We start from the raw sequence: 19,165 nt of genomic DNA, 5'->3' as shown, positions 1-19,165 counted from the left end.
AAAAGGTTAGCTGTCAGCAATAGATACAATAGTGGTGTTGATCCTTTGTCATACTCCTTAAATTTAAATCATTTATTTTATATCAGATTTGTTCTTAAAGATATTATTTTGCTAAGTTTGAAATATACCAGATAATGGTTACAGTATATTGGGCAAAATTTGTATTACCCTCTAAAATTGTCCTGCTTTTCTCCAACAGCCAGTTGTCATGTACATTTGTTAAATATTCTAGACTCATATTTTAAAAGTTATAAAGTTTTTAATAGATTTCATTTAGAAGTCTCTAATTCAGTATTCAGTGACTGAATCTGACCCATTTTTTTCCATAGTTCTTGGTAAACAATGCTGGAAAAAAAACATGCGAAGCTAACAACTTTTAACTGTTTTTAAAAATAGCATTTTACTCACATACTATCTATCATCGTAAAGATAGTGAACAGTATATTAATATTTTCATTGGCATGACAGCAGACAACTATTTCACTTCTTATGTTTGACCCTTCTGTGTTTTTCAGTATTGATACATTTTTGGGGGGAAATTGCCTGTGATAGAAAAATTATTCTCTGATGTTTGATTTTTTTACTTGTGTACAATGATAAATACTCCTATACATAGATCTCTAAATTTTCCATCACATATCTCATTTCACATTATCTCTTGGCAAAGTAAAACTAAGTGACTAGTAAGATGTGTTTGTATTGGTGGTTTGGGGAAGATTGTCAGTGTATAATGAGAAAAAGAAACATTTTAAAGTGTAAAAAATTGTTCTTTTAGTAAATGAGCTTTTAAAAACTTATAAAAGCAGAAGCATTCCATTGAATAAAATATAGTAGCCAAATATTAAAATGCTTTTAACATCCCAAATTAGTTATTCAGCAGTGCTGGAGAATGATTAATGCAAGGAGATATCAATTATTTGAATCCATCCACAAGAACTTTTTCTAATTGTTCAGCTCCCTTGAGCAAGTAACTATATTTGTGGCCTGTGTAGTGCTAATATTAGTAATTGAGGAGAGAATATGCTGATTATATATCATTTTGGTAAAACTACTGACTAGTCATTTATCAACTAGAAGACTATAAAAATGACATTTCTGATATCTTCTTATAAAAATTTTGATTTTCCTTGGAATTATTATGAAAAAAATTAAGTGTAAAGAATTTACTGCAGTGAATTTATCTTTGCTTTGGGAATCTAAAAACTTAATAATATTTGTACATTTAATTACTACATTTCCCTATTTGGATAGTTCCTTTTATAAGTGAGGAGCAGATTACTCTCTTTGAAAGATTTCTGCACCTTTTGCTATCAATAGCCAATTATCTACTCTCAGAACTACTGATTTGAAAATTTTAGCTTGAAAAAGGAATACAGTACTCTCAAGAAATCTGTAGCTTTATTATTGGAATTTATATTTAGCCAAATCCTATGAATGGCATCTTATAAATCAGATACTTTAAAGAGAATATATTAGCTTTTTGGATACTCTTAAATGAGATCTTTTACAATGTAGTTAAAATTGATTGAATGCTACTGAAGTCTCAAAAATTAATACATCTCTCAAAATATCTAAGTAACTTAAAACTTTGTATTTCTATTGTATTACAATAGAAATTACAATACAAACTATTATTGTATTTCTGACAGAATAGGAATAAAGTTCAAAATTATCTTAATATAATCATTACCTAAAACCTAGAACATCATAAAGAAGCAAACAAAATCTAAAGAAAAAGTCAAATTATAACATGGTGACAGGTAAGCTAAATCTGTATGCATATATCTGTTTTCTGAGTGTAAATATAGGATAGTCAAATAGAACCAATCATTATGAAAATAACACACAAAGTGTTAAAGATAGTTATTTAATATTCTTTACCATTTGATTCACTTTGTGTATAACTAGTCAATAAAAAAGAAGTTGTGTATGTCTTGTTTCAGCCATCATTTGCCTAGATGATTACAAATATTCTAAGATCACTATAATTTATTGAACACTCAATATGTAAACCACAATTTTTTGCTCCTTCACCCTGACATTAAAGATAAGCCTTTGAAAAGGATAGATTTTTTTTTAAGAATCTCCCTAACACTTTTATAACTCTTTTAAATTTGTATTTAAAAAATATGTTAAAAAAGGCACATGATGCTTTAAATTTAATCATATTTTAAGTGAAATCATAGATCCAAAAGCCATCGAAAGAGCTCATTGTTTGAAGGTAGGTAATTTGTGGAGGAGGGCATATGAATAGAAATATTACTATTTCATTGTATACTTAATAAGGCATATTTTTCTGAGACCTTAGATATATTTGTCCCAAGCACAGATAATTTTTAGAGCTTCTCTCTGATCACTTAAAAAAAAAACTGTTAGAACACCTCTTTTACCCCATATATGGGTGGACATGTTCTACTTAAATGAATTTTTTAAGATAACAAAGTATATCCTCTTTATCAATGAATTTTTAAAAAAGTTAGATGCTTAGAAAAAAGTCTTAAAATATACTACCAATGTTCTTATCTTTTAAAATAGAATATGATGAATATTAAATTTAGTCTTATTGAAGAATTATTGTAGTCATTACTGTATTGATACTCTTGAAGTGTGTAGATTTTTCTTCTCATTATTATTATTATTATTTTGCTTCTATACTAATAGCTTTAGTATATGGATTTGGAGCATCTCTTTTTACCACTCATTAGTGTATTAAGCTTTCGTCATTTAGTGAAGGGGAAGTTCCAGGTAATTAAGGTTCTTCAATGAATTATCTCTTAATAAGTAAAGGGTCAGTTTCACTGGACTATATCTTTAAAAAATATTATTTCTCCTTATATTGCTACATGTTATTTTCTTTCCATTTGAAGACTGTTTAGCAATAATTGAATAACTAGGATTAAACATTAAAGAAGCATAAAAATTATTTTTTGCTGTGTCAGTTGAATTGAGTATCTATTTTTCCAGATTTTGCATCTTTCTAATTAAAAGCAATATCCACTCAGTTAGCTTATGTTAGCTTTTTACTTTGTTTTTGTTAAAAAAAAAAACAAAAAAATCCTGCTTTTTTCATTTAAAAAACCATGGCTTCTATTATTTTATATCTAAAAGTGCATTTTTTCTAGTTGTAATGCATGTTGATATTCAGAAGTGTTTTTTTTAAGTTTTTATTTTTTATTTAATTTCTGTCTTGTAAAATATACAGATATACCAGACTTTTATACATTAGATGATCTGAAATTACCTTCTTTACTCATAATCTTTTGTCTTCCTCTCTTTCCCTTATTCTGTCAATTCATTATTTGTCTTCAATTTGTCTTCATTATAACATCACTTCCATTTCTCCTAATCCATTATCCCTTGTCTGGCTTCAGTTTCCCCTTACTTTATCCTTTATACTGTGATTAACCAGCTTAATCATATGCTAAATTCCATTCTTAAATGCTTTATCTTCATTTCCAATAACTGTCCTCACCCTGCTAATCCTCAATCCTCATTCCTCAGGACTGCAGGTCCCCATCACCCCCAAACATCTACCTTTTCTACCTCTGCTTCTGAATACCCCTGGAAATAGCCACATAACAGTATTTATTACTGTTATTAGTAAGTGCTTACTATTGCACTGAAATATTTTAAATCCCTTTAATTCATCTCTAATTGACTTTCATATACCTCAGATAACTGTTCTTAATCTTCTCTTGAAGCCTCCCAAAGACATCCCTATCCCAATAAATGATGTCATCTCCAATATTCCTGAGAAAACTTAGGCCATCCATTTTGACCTTCTTTATCCATATCTTAAAACCGCTACATTTTTACATATTTTTTCCTCTGCTTTGGACCCTGAGGAAGAAGTGATTTTTCTTATCAAGGCTAACCTTTCTATATTATCCTTGATCTCACCTCTTCTGTCTGTGGCTTAATATAGTCAAATCATGCCCTCCATCTCTCTTATTTTCAGTCTTTTCTATTGGCTTCTTCTTTGTCTATAAGTATGACCAAATCTGTCTAAATTCTTAAAACATCGTTATTTTATCTTGCCATTTATTTCTTCAAGCTGTCATCCCATGTGTATCTTCTATTATTAAAAGAGTCATTGGGAATCATTGCTTCTTTCCTCACAACTCATTAATTTCTGGCTTTTAACCTAACTATTCTCATCAAACTTTTCTTGAAGATTTCAAATGATTTTTTTCAAGTACTGAGTCTAGTAACTTTTCTTTTAGTCACTTCACTATCTCTTTTGAAAATGTTTACTGTGCACTTCTTCCTTTGATTCTAAGACATTGCTTTCTATTAGTATTCTTATCTGCCTTGCTGCTATTTTTCAGTCTTCTTTTCTGGTTGATCTTTCTCCTGTACTGTAAGTTTGTGTATCTCTATAAAACTCTATCTTAAGTTTTCCTTTCTTCCCTGTAAACCCTGTCCCTTCATGCTATCTTCAGTTTCTTAGGATGTAGTTATTTCTACATCTAGATATCACACATCTATCTGGATATCCAACCTTAATTTCTCTCCTAAACTCTAGTTTCCAACGTAGCCACATCTAAACATCTACTCTTAAATGTCCTATTGGCATCTTAAACACATTTGTCTAAAACGAAACTGATTATCCCAAACCCCTTCCCAGATCTGCTTCAAACTAATTTATTTCTGTCAAGAATATCATTCTCCTAGGTTCATAATCTTAGGGTAATTTTTGACTCTTTCTTTTCCCTGACTCACTCCTTGTTCTTTTAACCAAATAGTTGCCAAATCTTATCAATTCAATTACAGTATATTTAATTCTTGTTTCTGTGTTCTTGTATCTCCATTCACACGGCCACCATTCTAATTCAAGTCTTTCCTAATTGTTATCCCTACTTCTAGTCTTTTCCCATTGTAAGCTATCCTCTAAATAGACCAGACAGAATGATTCTTTGCTAAGGTATGAGTCTGACCTGTCATGTACTGTTGGGGGAAAAAAGCCCAACTTTATTTGTCTTTATCCTGTTGTCTCTAAAGTAAAAGACAAATTCCTCAGATACATGAAAGACAAATTCCTCAGATACACGTTTAGGAGGCTCTATAATAGGAGGTTCAGTGTACCTTTTGGATTATTTCATATTGCTTAATTTAACACACTTTTTAGGTTCTAGGCAGTCAGTCAGGACGAAGGTAAAATGATGATTCTATAGTCTTCCAAATGGTTTTGTACTCCAAATTATTATAAAAATTGCTTCTTCATTTTAAATTCTTTATCACTGCATAATTGTGGTGTTTTATGTATGGTTTTGCTCCTAAACTGGGGGGTGTGGGGGAGGAGAGGGCGGAATTCCAAGCAAACTGGCCATGAATACTAGTCCCTGTATTTGACATCCTAGCTTTCCCTTTGGAACACATTACTTCTTCCTAGGATCATAGAGTTAGAGCTAGAAGGGACCTTGGAAGCTATCAAGTCCAATCCCCTCCCATTTTATAGATGAAAGATGGGGACAGAGAAATTGAATGATTTGCCCTTGGTAATGCAGTCATTAAGTGATTTGAATTCAGCTCTTCCTATTTTGTACCCTAACCACTACACCACTGCTAGTTTTCATCTCTATCTGCCAGAATCTTTAGTTTCCTATAAGAACAGCCCTGTCATAGTCTTTGATAAGCTCTCCCTAATATTCCCATCACCATATGAGTTATTAATGCTTTGTCTCTCTTAAAATTACCTTGTCTTATACTTGTATACATCTTGTATACCCTCATAGAATGTAAAATCCTTAAAGCCAAGGACTTTTACATTTTTGTCTTTACTAGATGCTTAATGAATGTTTGTGGGAGTCATTTGAATTGACATGCTCCTGAATTACTTATTCATTAAGATAACAAATATTTATTGAATTTAATATTTTCAAGGTTCTTTTATTTGTTGATAAGTATATAATGATGAAATGATAAAAAGTCATTGTCCTTTAGGAGCTTAGAGTCTAGTGGGGGAGATTAAACAAGAAGATTGATCATCTTAATAAAAGTAAGGATATGTCAGTATATAGGTTGGATACATTGAAAATGTTCTTTGAGATTCAGGGAGGAAGTGATCATTTCCAGCTGGAATGATCAGAAAAGGTTTCATGGAGAAAGGGGCAACTGAGTTGAGCCTTGAAGGGCAGGATTTCAACAAACAGAGATGGGAATGGGTGTCCAACCCAGGCATGAGCCAAAGAACAAGAGAAGAGGTAAGAGAGGACAAAAATAAGACTGGGAGAGAATATGTAATACAGATTTCCTGACTCTTGTCATTTATAAAAAGATAGTAGTATAAGAAATAACTGTAAATATAGGTTGGAACCATATTGTGGAAAGCCTTGAATGCCAAACTAAGATGTTCTTTAAATACAAAAGGAAGATTAGTTTGATAATGATGAGAAAAGATTGAAAGGAAAGAATGAATGTGGGTAATAGAATTCATAATAAAATAATCATCATAAAGGGGGGGAAGTAAGATTCAAAAGGTACTATGGGAATGGAATAAAAAGAACTTGGCAACTGTTTGAGAATTGAGGGAAAGAGAAGAGTCTAATATAAATCCATGACTATAAATATCAAGATCAGATGGTACCACAAATGAAACAATGAAGTCAGAAAGAGGAGCAGGTTTAGAAGGAATGGACATATTCAGTTTTAGGTACCAGTGGAAGAACCAAGGGGAGATGTCTTATGATACTGCAGATTTGGATCTCAAATTTCAAGAGAAATTGAGAATTGAGCCGGAAATACAGGAGTCATTTGTGTGACATTGTCAAAGGAAAGAGAATGTTTTTAGTAAGGGGGAAAAGAGAATCAAAGACAGAAACTTGGAGCACATTCAAATTAAGGAGTCAAGAGAATGAGGAGACAGAAAAATGTTAAGTAAATAGAAACACAATCAGAAGAGTTTTACTTGTGAATAGCAAAGGGTCCTGAGGGAGAGAAGATGTTCAAAAGTGTCAAAAGCTCCTCAAAGTTTGGGGAAAATGAAGATTGAAAAAATGAATAGGTCATTGGTGTTGTTTGAGGGAACATTTTCAGTAAAACAATGGGATCAGATGGCTTATTAAGCAAATGTTTGAAGGAAAAACTGGTAGTGAAGAATTTGAGGTAACTTTTCCAAACACTTAGCAGGGATAGGATAGAGAGTGAGCGAGAGAGAGAGAGGGATGATAGTTAGAGGGGCTAGAAGAGTCAAGAGAAAACTTTTTTTTTTTAGGTTTAGAGACCTGAACCATGTATGTAGGCAAATGGAAGGAATCAGTGGCAATGAAGAAATGGAAGATGCATGAGAGAAGTTATGACTGCCAAAGCAAAGACCTGGAAAAAATGGGAGAGAATGAGATCAAGGACAAAGGTAGAAAAATTAGCCTCTGTTAGGAGTAGGAGTTCTGTGAGTAGAGGAAAGGAAAGAAAAGAGGGTAGTTATAAGAATGAGAAATTTTGAAGAACTGAGGGAATTCATGACACATGACCTCAGTCTCAGTGAAATTTTTAACAATAGGTTAACTTCCTGCTTTTAAAAATTAGGACATTGTGGGTTGGGGGAAGAGAGAAGAGATGAAAAGGTTGGGAATGATTGCTGTGGGGAAATAAGGAGTAAAAGAAATGTCAAACTACAGTGCTGCTGAAGTTGTCTGCTGCAAATTCAGTGTCCCTTACCAAATATAGATAAGAACTTGTGGGGAGGGGTAGCTAAGAGAATGTAAAATGATAGCTAATGATCCTTTAAAGGGACAAACCATGTGATCAAGACTGTGGATGGAATTTAGGAAAGCCAATATTGGGGAGAAAGAATTGAGAGGATAAGGATGGATCAGGGGACCAGACACAGTAAAAGTCAAAGGTTATTTTGGTGTGAATGAAGGGGCATGGGAGGTGACATAAGTACTTTCTAATTTATCAGTTTTATGAAACCAGGTTTTTTTGCATGTCCAGTTGTTTTAAAGATGGGGAGGGCACATCCATATTTCTAGGAGTTACAAGTAATCAACTAAAAATGCTCTTTGCTTTCTGTTCCAGTTTGTATCAGTGAAGATTATAACTCCTGAAACAATTCTTTGTTTCTTTCATGGATTATTCATTATTGGAATGTATTTTCTTTAATTCACATTTGGTCTTTAAATGTTTCAGACAACAACAGACAGAACAGATATCACATCTACATGAAAAGCCAACTACAAGTGCAGATGTACTTGAAATTGATCCAGGTAATACTTTTGCACAATTATTAGCTATTACTTTAGACTAGTGTGTGTGTATATGTTGATCAGTAGTATCAAAAGAAATGATCACTACATTTTGACTCGGAAAACCACAGATTAACATTGTTGTACTATATTTCTAGTTATTTTGTTAAACATTTCTCAGTTACATTTTAATCTGATTATCAAATTTAATACTTAGATATAGAACTCTGTCATATTTTGGGAGGAGGATTGAAAGAAGAGACAATTATATATTTTGTTTTATTTCTTTATAGGTGACAATGGTCATGGTGATTAAGTATTCCTGAATTAACTAGTCTTGGTATTTAACAATAACATTTGTCACCAGACCCTTACTAAAAACTTTTCCACCTTGATATAGAATTGTCAAAATTTACACTTCACCAGTATAAATGGCCTTCACTTCTATGACACAATGAAGCACCTGAGTAGGATTCTTGTTTGTTTTTTTAAATTGCTTTATCATCCTGCGGAAAATATTGACATTCTTTTTTTTGTTTCTGATTGGGATAAATTTGGAGTCTTTTTGTAATTCTCTGATTTTAAGAGGCAGGGGATATCTAAAACATTACTAATACTAGTAGTAGAAATTAAATTTTTGTAAAACAAACTAAATATTGAGATGGCATTCTCAATTTATGTACAAATGTTTGAAGATGTACCTGTAAGTTAAAATTATACCTTTTATCTTCTCTTTTATATTTGCAAATTTTATCCTATTTCATTGCAAGTTTTGTTACATTTTTATAATATTCCACAGAGGTAGCTGAGAGGAGAATCATCACATTTTACTATTGAGAAAATTATAAAGCAATACACAGTTTCAAAATTCAGATTGGATTATATGTTAGTATTCCTTTATTAATTGAACAAACTTTAATTGGATATAACACTGACCCATTTTTTGTCAATAGGATATTAGGAAGTAAATGAAAAGAAAATTCATATGACAGAATGTGAATTTCATTTCTTAAGAGCATGTCTTTTAGAGAGTTTGTTGCTTAGTTGATTATCTAAAAGTAACCAAATATTATATTTGATTCCTTAATAGGTAACGATATGACTGAAGAAGACATGCTTCAAGCTGCTATGAATATGTCTTTGGAAACTGTTAGTAATAATTTGAAGACTGAAGGAAAAAAATAGCAAAGTGACTTTTTAAAAAATATCAAAATATTCATATTCCCCAGCATTGACTTCTTATGCAGATATCCTATATAAAGCTCATTTCAGAAATGTCAGAGTAGCACAGTATTCAGGAAAAAAAAGTAGGGGGGAGGTAGCTCACAAATAAAAATGATAGCATATACATCGAGTTTAGAACTAAAAAGTATATCTTTCAAATTCTAGCCAAAGAGGCATTCAGCAATTAAAGAAATAGACAATAGTTTTCTAAATAATAGCATTTATTCTCTTTTTTTGGGGGGGTAGGCAAAAATCTCTTAAAGTAAGAATTTTTTCAGAATCTTTTGCAGACCAGCTAGTCTGCAACTATCAACTAATAGGATCTAGCCACAGGTTTTTTCCAACTCCATTGATTAATCTGATTTACTTCTCTCTTACCTTCTCATAGTTGCTTGTTTCTTAGTTTCCCAAAGGACTTACTGCAAAGAGTATCCCTTTGTCTATAGTTAGAACAGGTATAATGTTTAATGGGATAAATCATGATAGCCACAATTATGTTTTGTGTGCTCTTATCTTTTTTTTTCATCTTATTTAACCTTAATTTCTCTCCTATATTGTTTTCATTCCACCTTATTTGAAATTAGCATATAATAGGAATGATTTCCCATCATTTCAATATGCCATAAAGGGATCAGTGTCCTATGAGTGGTGCATTCCTGGATTTGAAGGGAACCCTGCAAAAATGAGGTGTTGAGGCACACTATTCAGTTTGGGGAGAATACAACAATTTTTCCAGGTGCTTTATGAATATCTTCTCTGTTATGTCAAAATGTAGCAGCTTTTAGAAGAACATCCCATACATTATGCACCTCAATGTCAAGTTGTTTACTCCGTTGCTAAAGAAAATAAGGAAAATGAATAATGCAAGTTAGCTTGTGTTAATTGTAAAACAAGGTCCAAGATACATGTGTAATGAACTAAACTGGGCTACCTGGTTTATATTATCCTGCAGCTGTTTTTTTTTTATTACTTGTTTTTAATGAGTGGTGCTTTCTGTTTTACATACATTGGAAATGTATGGAAATGTAGATAAATGCTGCTTGACATATATTCCATTTAATAGAAATATTTTTACAAATGTCATAATCTTAGAACATATGGAAATAATTTACTTACTAAATTATATTTAAAATCATGTCACTTGAAACATACTATTTAGCTATAAATATAATAATAATTGGATGATTCAATACCAAGTGAGATTGTTAAAAAAAAAGGGGGGGGGGATTTGTCAAACATCTTTTTATAATGGTTCCCAAATGACTTTTTTTTTATGGGAATAGAATAATGCTATAATTTGGATTAAGATTAACAGTGCCTTTTAAAAAATAGGCATGTTGCTCCTACTATTAGTCATTATTTGTTTTCATTTGTAAAATTTTTCAGAGTTAATATATTAAATAGGAATGTCCAAATCGCATCTTTGGAAATTAAAGATATAATATGTCATTTTAAAAACTTATCACAGTACCAGATGGCTGTACTGATCAGGGAAATTTTTTTGCTGTAAAATTTGTTGCTAGATATAATTGAAAACATAAGAAATGCCTTTTATTGATGAAGTAATTTTTAACTTGAGTATAAACTTTGTTTTAAAATCTCTTATGTTGTGCCATATCAGATTTTCCAAAGTGAATCAGAGTAATAAGAAAAAATTTTGGCTACTAAGTATTTTTAATTTATAAAATAAAATTCTTGATTTTAGAATATAGTAATGAATAAATCTGGAAGTCTGCACAATTTCACTACAATTTTGTGTAATATTACCATGTCTATTTTCCATTGCCTTTTCCCTCTGAAGACATACATTCAACTCTTCATGTATTTGAGCCCTTCTCTAACATAGAAACAGTTAACTGTTGAGATTGGAACTATTTTCTCCCATAGTTTCTTACATAGTACAAACTCTTAAAAAGAAAAGTAAAACATAAGATTTAAACCCTTGTAGTGCCCAAGTGAAGCAATTTTTAAGATTACACATGTCAGCCTTAATTCTTAATGCTTTTTGTTGACTCAGGTTGGACCCTTTGGCCAGAAAGTTCAGGCTGAGTTATATGTACATTGAAAATACCATATTAACTTTATATTAAAAAAATTAACATACTATCATCTTATCATGGCATATAGACTTTTAGTAGTTTAAATTCTAATCATTCAGATTATATTCCTTAATGGAGCCTTAACTTCAAAGATGGCTGCTCCATAATAATACATTGTATAAAATAAATTAACTGGAAATACCATCTCTGACCCTCAGCTTACCTTCTTAATCTGGCATTTATTCAGTGCAATATAAAACATTTGAATCTATTTAAAATTTTAAATTATATAAAGATACACCAAATCTTACCACCTTCTATAAGCATCCTGTGTAGAAGTCAGGTTCCACAACTTGACTGTAGCCATCTTTCTGAGAAAGTTTCATTTGTGGCACTGATGTAAAAAAACTACTGTAAATGTTCAAAAAAGGATTTCTATTCTGGGTCAACAATTAGAAAAACATTAATGTTTAATATTTAAACAATATTTATTCTTATGTGTAACTGGTATTAAACAGGATTAACAAGGTCCAGAAAAGTTTTGGTTGGGTTTCCATAACATTAGTAATAAGTAATGACAAACTTGGAAATACCAATATAATGTGTATTTTCAGATAAGTGCTTGATTTTTACATGGAAGGAATACCGATCAGAGTTTTAAAGTTGTAGGGTGATGAAATAATCACCAATATTAAGGTTTGTGTATAAATAGAAATATTTAGAGGCAAACTATCTTAATATAAAAAAATCAAAAGTAAAATTTTTGTTTTAAAATATTAGGCAAATAGTATTTTTAATTGATTTCAAAACATTTTGTTTTATTAATAGAAGTTCATTTTTAAGTGAACTGCTACATCAAGATTTTCCTTAAGACAATATTGCTAAAAATCTAGTAAATCAATGAAAATAAAATCAAATATATTCCTTAGTATAGTAAAACAAAACTTCTTAAAACTAGTTTATGCCAAAACAAAAATAAAAAATACAGCCTAACCTCTTGCTGTCAGTACATTCAATTTTAAAAATAATGCTCGTGCCAATTTCTATACTACGAATATGTATTTATAGTTTCTGTACTGGCAGACTGGTGCTGCTAGAGTGCAGATAAAAACTTAATTTGGTGCTTTAAAAAACTATAAAGTTAGTTTAGTTTTGTTTTTTAATGCTTTCATTAGGTTGAAAAACAATACTTTGAAATTAGTTTTCACTTTAAAAAGAATTATTTTAAAATCTGGTGAGACCTCTCTTTGCATTTGAAAGATCTACTTTACTAGTTTGTTGCAAATAGGTTGATTTCTGTATTTGGGTTTTAATATATGTACTTCCATTTTTTATGCACTTTTTGTCTTTATTCAAAATAGCATTTCCAAACATTTGTTTTACATTTCTTAGAAAAAAATCACATGATTTTGAGATGATAAACATTTCAATTCAAGAGGATAAAAATCTAAATAAATGGGAGGAGGAAAAAGTAAATGAGAATTAGTTTGACTTGTTTTTAGTTTTATTAGATGAATTTTTTTATTTGTTAGAAAATTCATATTGTGAAATATTTGTCATTGAGTTTTTTCAATCATGATTGGAAATGAAATTTTAAAGGCAATTTTCATCTAATAATGATTTAAATCTTTGAGATGTAGAAGTATTCTTATAACTATTTTGGTAGGGAAGGGTGAACCTGAGATAGTGTAATTGGTGTTGTGGAATTGTTTTTGTTAACTTCTTTAAATATTCTCACCCTTAAAATTGTAAGACTACTATATTCCTGGCATGCTAAATTTTAAGTTCATTATAATTACTGTTTCTTTGCTTTTAAAATGAAAAGGGTTTTTCATTCTTAACTTTTTTCCTTTTAGCATATTATGTTTTAAAAAAATGCAGATTTTGGTTTCTGTACACAAAAAAAGCTTGTTTCATTCCATTTGCAAGGTCTAAGTGGAACTTATCATCATTAATCCAGAACTTGATCTGCTTTTTAAAATTTTCCTTTTATAAAACCCTTCTAATTTCTTAATCTGGTTCTTCCAAAATATCTCATATCTTTTGAATGTTAATAGGTTATCTTCTCACATAGAAGTTGTCATGCTTAATTGGTGAAATGAAATATATCATGGTTTTAAAACTACCTGGATCTTTTAGACAAAGCTATGGTAGTTATTAGCAAAATGTATGTGGAAAACATTTTTTAGGCTTAATTTGTTAACAGTTATATATGTTATTTTGAGAAACACTTACCAAATATGTTTCTGTCATAATACACAGATCAAAGATGTGTGTTTCTGGGAGGGGAGGGAGGTTGTATGTGGGTGGGTGTGTGAACACATGTGCACATATGTAAGATAGCCTGATGTCATATTTTTTGAAAGAGGAAAATATAAAAACTTGAAATGTGATTTCTATACCACTGGATTACTAGGTATTAGCTTTTTGTAACTAACATTCTGTACAAATGGAAATTTTAAATACAAAGAATTTGTGGAAAACATCATAAAAACAAAACATATTGTTTTGACCATGATAGAAGTGCACTGTGACAGTGCTGCTTTCTCAGGGCCCAACTCTGCAGCCCTTTCGTGTGTACACTTTATCTAATTTTATTTGAAATTATTAACACACAAAGGTTTTCTTGTCTGGTCCTTAGAAAAGTCAGACTTTTAAAGCACTGTTTGAACATTAAGGATTCTACCTTTTTTTTGAGTGGATGAACAACTAAGTTGTATTTTAAATATCAAAAGTTATTAAATAAAAATTACTCTGCTTTTTTTATTTGTCTGTAATCTTTTTAGCTTAAAAATCTGTGTTTACATAAGTCAATGTTATTTTGAACATTTTACTTTTAATAATAAATCTTTTGTTTAACAAATGTTTGACAAACGTACAAACTAATTTAATAGAACAGGTTTCAGAAAATTGTAAATTCTGGATGGTATCTTGATTACCTTCAAGTGGATACAAAATGTTAAAAGAAAAATTTAGTAGTAGTATGAATTACGAAGAAAATTAAGGTCATTATAATGGAAGGGTAGAAATGAGAGATGTTTCTCCTTTAGTAATTCCTCCCATTTCTAAGTCAGAACAAGGAAGACCGATTAAATAGGGGAAGTTAATGGTCAGTCTCTAGTATAAGAATTTAAAGGGTAAAAGGGAGGGGAGCAAGGAAGGGAGCTAGCATTTTTTTTAAGTTATGTACTATGTGCTAGATGTGCTATTGATAGGTTAATTATATTTCTACAATTGGTCATTTACTTTAGAACATGTAGTGCAGTAGCAGTGTGGTAAAGCCTATGGACACATCAGAATAATATTTTTAATGCTCAAAATGCACAACGTTGCAAAAGAAATCAGTTATATTGAAAATACATGGAACGGCTAAGTGATAACAATAGATAGAGCACATTCCCTATAGTCCAAATTTGGTCTCAGACACTTGGCATTTACTTGACCTTGGGCAAGTCACTTAATCCCAGTTGCCTTACAAAATAAATACAATAATGAAAATTTTTTAGGTATAGGTTCATGGATCTCAGGATAAGAACTGCTGCAGATCTCACATACACATTATGAATGGTACAATTTCAACTGACAAAACAGACTTTCATTATGGGAAAACAGAAATAATATCTCTATACAGTAACATTATTATTATTATTTTTTAATCATGCTTTCTATTGAAATCCTTGTTTGCATTTCAGTGTAGAACTTGGAAAGAAGGGATAGAGACAACTTCTGGCGCAAGCAACATTTATTTTTCCTTCTTTTTCAAAATTATGATATGGCAATCTGACATAGCATTCAGTGTTGTGATTAGATTATTTCTAGATAATGGGGAAAATAGAACATTTACATAGGACACGAGTTTAAAACTAACTTAAACCCACCCTGAATCTATTACATCCCTCATTTTGATTCTATAGAGATTGTAGATGTATATTAAATAAAAATAAAATAAATATTTTAGTAGAATTAAAAATTATTTAGCATCTCCAAAAAATTTAATGTTTTTAGATGATCTTTTTGGAAGGAGGAAGATGTCTGGGAAGGTGAGAAGTTTAGAGTCATTGAAAACCCTTTTTGCAAATGTAATTCAGTCCTTTTTCCTCTTCCTAATAATAGGCCCAGCTGCTATCCTCACTTATGGCATAGGTACACAAATAGACTAATTCAAAAAGATTACTGTTTTGATTTGTGAGAGTTCACAGCACCTGAGCAACAAACTTTGTCTGACTCATCTAAAGTGAGCCTGGTAATCCATTCCACCTGAGACCTGAATCAAGGTGAATTACTGCATTCACCTTAATCCAGTTATGTTTTTGAGTCTTAAATTTATTAAATGATTTGTGCCAAAGTATACATTGCATAGCCTACCTTTCTGTGGTAAAGAAGAGATAGGTCTTTGTTGGCCCCTTATTTGTGCCAATATGGTTTCCCAAGTCACATATAACAAGGCTTTCCTTTTTTTGTATGTTTAATTTTCTGTTTTCCAATTATATATAAAAACAATTTTTAAATTTCTTTTTTAAAATCTCGAGTTTAAAATCTCTCCTTTTTCTTCCCCCTACTTGAAAAGGCAAGCAATGAGTTATATATTTATAGTCATGTAAAACATTTCCATGCTAATCATCTTGTGAAAAACAAAACCCAATACCCAAGAAAAATAAAGCAAAAAAAAAAAAAAAAAAAAAAAGTACGTTTCAATCTGCATTCAGACTCCATCAGTTCATTCTCTGGAGATGGATAGCATTTTTCATCATGATGCCTTCAGAATTATATCATTATTTTGCTAAGAATAGCTAAGTCATTTACATTGATCATCAAACAATATTGCTGTACAGTTTCACTTTGTTCCTATTAAGTCCAGGTTTTTTTGAATTGCTTGTCATTTTATAGTAGTATTCCATTTTAATCACATCCACAATTTGGTTAGTCATTCCCCAATTGATGGGGGACCCTTCAATTTAAAATTCTTTACCATCTACACCAGTACCACCACCAAAAGATGTTTTTTAAAAAGCTGCTATATTTTTGTGCACATAGGTCATTTTCCTTTTTAAAAAAATCTCTTAGCAATACAGACAATAGTGGTATTGCTAAGTCAGTGGATATGTACAATTTCATACCCTTTTGGGCATGGTTTAAATTGTTCTCCAGAATGGTTCAGTCAGTTCATAACTCCACCAAGATGGCATTAGTTTTTCCATTTTTCCCACATTGCCTCCAGTTTTTGTTATTTTCCTTTTTTTGTCACATTAGTCCATCTGACAGGTGTGGGGTGGTACCTCAGAGTTGTTTTGTGTTTGTCTAATTAGTAGTGATTTAGAACATTTTTATATGACTATAGATCAGGGGTCCTCAAACTTTTTAAATAGGGGGCCAGTTCGCTGTCCCTCAGACTATTGGAGGGCTGGACTGTAGTAAAAACAAAAACTTTGTTTTGTGGGCCTTTAAATAAAGAAACTTCATAGCCCTGGGTGAGGGGGATAATCGTCCTCCGCTGCCACATCTGGCCTATGGGCGTAGTTTGAGGACCCCTGCCAGTATAGATGAAAAGTTTTGATGTCTTTGAAAATTATCTGTTCATATCCTTTGACCACATATCAATTGGGAATGACTTTGTTTTTATAAACTTGACTCCATTTTCTGTATATGTGAGAAATGAGGATTTTAGAAGAAAAACTTGCTGTAATTTTTTTTTTTTCATTTATAATTCAGTTATTTCCTTCCATCCTATTCCCTCCAAAGTATTGCTTTGGAGCGACAGCCTCCCCCAATAAGCCTTCTTTCTATTAGTTCTCCCCCATCTTCTCTTTTTCTCCTTCTATTTTTGTGCCTTCTATGTATACTTTTAACTGCCCTAATAATGAGAAAGTTCTTAGGAGTTACAATTGTCATCTTCCCATGTAGAAATGTAAACTAACTTCATTGAAACTCTTATGATTTTTTTTCCTTTTTATCTTTTTATGCTTCTCTTGAGTCTTGCACTTAAAAGTCACATTTTTTAAAATACAACTTTGATTTTTACATCAGGGATGTTTGAAAGTCCTTTATTTCATTTAATATCTACATTTTACCTCCAAAGAATTACATTTTTGCTGGGTAGGTGATTCTTCTTTCAATCCTAGCTTCTTTGCCTTCTAGAATAATATTTTCCAAGCTTTCTGATCCTTTAATATAGATGATACCTTCATTTATAATGGGGACAAACTAGAACTATTCTCAATAAGATCAGGGTGAAACAAGTTGCTCACTGTCACCATTACTATTCAATATTGTATTAGAACCATTAGCTTTGGCAATAAGAGAAGAAAAATTAAAGGAATTAGAATAGGTAATGAGGAAATCAAATTATCACTCTTTGCAGATGATATGATGATATAAAAGCTTAGAGAATCAACTAAAAAACTAGTAGAAACAATTCACAACTTTAGCCAAGTTGCAGGATGCAAAATCCACAGAAATCAGCATTTTTATATATTACCAATAAAGTCCAGCAGCAAGAGATACAAAGAAAAATTCCATTTAAAATAACTGTAGATAATATGAAATATTTGGGAGTCTACCTACCAAGACAAAGTCAGGAACTATATGAACACAACTACAAAACACTTTCCACACAAAGTCAGATCTAATCAATTGGAAAAGCATCAAGTGCTCATGGATAGGTTGAGTGAATATAAAAAATGACTACCTAAATCTACTTATTCAGTGCCATCCCAATCAAACTCCCAAGAAATTGTTTTATAGACCTAGAAAAAATAAAAAAAGTTCATCTGGAAGAGCAAAAGGTCAAGAATTTCAAGGGAATTAGTGAAAAACGCAAATCAAAATGGCCTAGCTGTAGCAGACCTAAAACTATATTACAAAGCAGTGGTCATCAAAACCATTTGGTACTGGCTAAGAAAATTGATCAGTGGAATAGGTTAAGTTCAAAGGAAAAAATAGTCAATGACTATAGCAATCTAGTGTTAAACAAACTCAATAACCCCAGCTTTTGGGATAAGAACTCACTATTTGGCAAAAACTGCTGGGAAAATTGGAAACTAGTATGGCAAAAAGTAGGCATAGACCCAGACCTAACAGCACATACCAAGATAAGGTCAAAATGGGTCCATGATTTAGACGTAGTGATATAAGCAAATTAGAAGAACATAGGATAGTTTACCTCTCAGATCTGTGGAGAAGAAAGAAATTTGTGACCAAAGAAGAACTGGAGCTCATTATTTAACGTCAATAGATAATTTTGATTATATTAAGTTTTTTTTTTTTACAAACAAAACTAATGCAAACAAGATTAGAAGGGAAGCAATAAACTGGGAAAACATTTTTACATTCAAAGGTAAAGGCCTCATTTCTAAAATATATAGAGAATTGTCTAAAATTTATAAAAATTCAAGCCATTCTCTAATTGATAAATGGTCAAAGGATATGAATAGACGATTTTGAGATGAAATTGAAACCATTTCTAGTCATTTAAAAAGGTGCTCTAAATCACTGTTGATCAGAGAAATGCAAAGTAAGACAACTCTGAGGTTCCAATACATACATCTCAGATTGGCTGAGAGGAAAAGATAATGATGAATATTGAAGGGGATATGGGAAAACTTGGACACTAATATATTGTTGGTGGAGTTGTGAACTGATCTAACCATTTTCGATAGCAATTTGGAACTATGCTCAAAAGGTGATCAAACTGTACATACCCTTTGATCCAGCATTGTTTCT

General features: G+C 31.3%; 1 protein-coding gene across 4 annotated transcripts in view; it reads left to right on the top strand.

Moving 5' to 3' along the window:
* ATXN3 (ataxin 3) overlaps positions 1-14,212 on the top strand; it is a 32,081-nt gene extending 17,869 nt beyond the window's left edge. For 2 of the 4 annotated variants that reach the window (XM_003756135.4, XM_031952293.1), the window contains 2 exons: positions 8,128-8,204; positions 9,274-14,212. In XM_003756135.4, the coding sequence (XP_003756183.1) occupies positions 8,128-8,204; positions 9,274-9,368 (172 nt within the window). In that variant the 3' untranslated portion in view covers positions 9,369-14,212. Of the gene's footprint in view, positions 1-7,213; positions 7,352-8,127; positions 8,205-9,273 lie in introns of those variants that run through there. The other 2 variants (XR_001120889.3, XM_012547104.2) reach the window with 2 other exon arrangements.
* Positions 14,213-19,165: the final 4,953 nt, after the last annotated feature.

This window comes from Sarcophilus harrisii, chromosome 2 (assembly GCF_902635505.1).
Source record: "Sarcophilus harrisii chromosome 2, mSarHar1.11, whole genome shotgun sequence".
Lineage (NCBI taxonomy): Eukaryota > Metazoa > Chordata > Mammalia > Dasyuromorphia > Dasyuridae > Sarcophilus > Sarcophilus harrisii.
The sequence above is the reverse complement of the archived record's forward strand: the minus strand, read 5'-3'. Positions and strand labels throughout refer to the sequence as shown.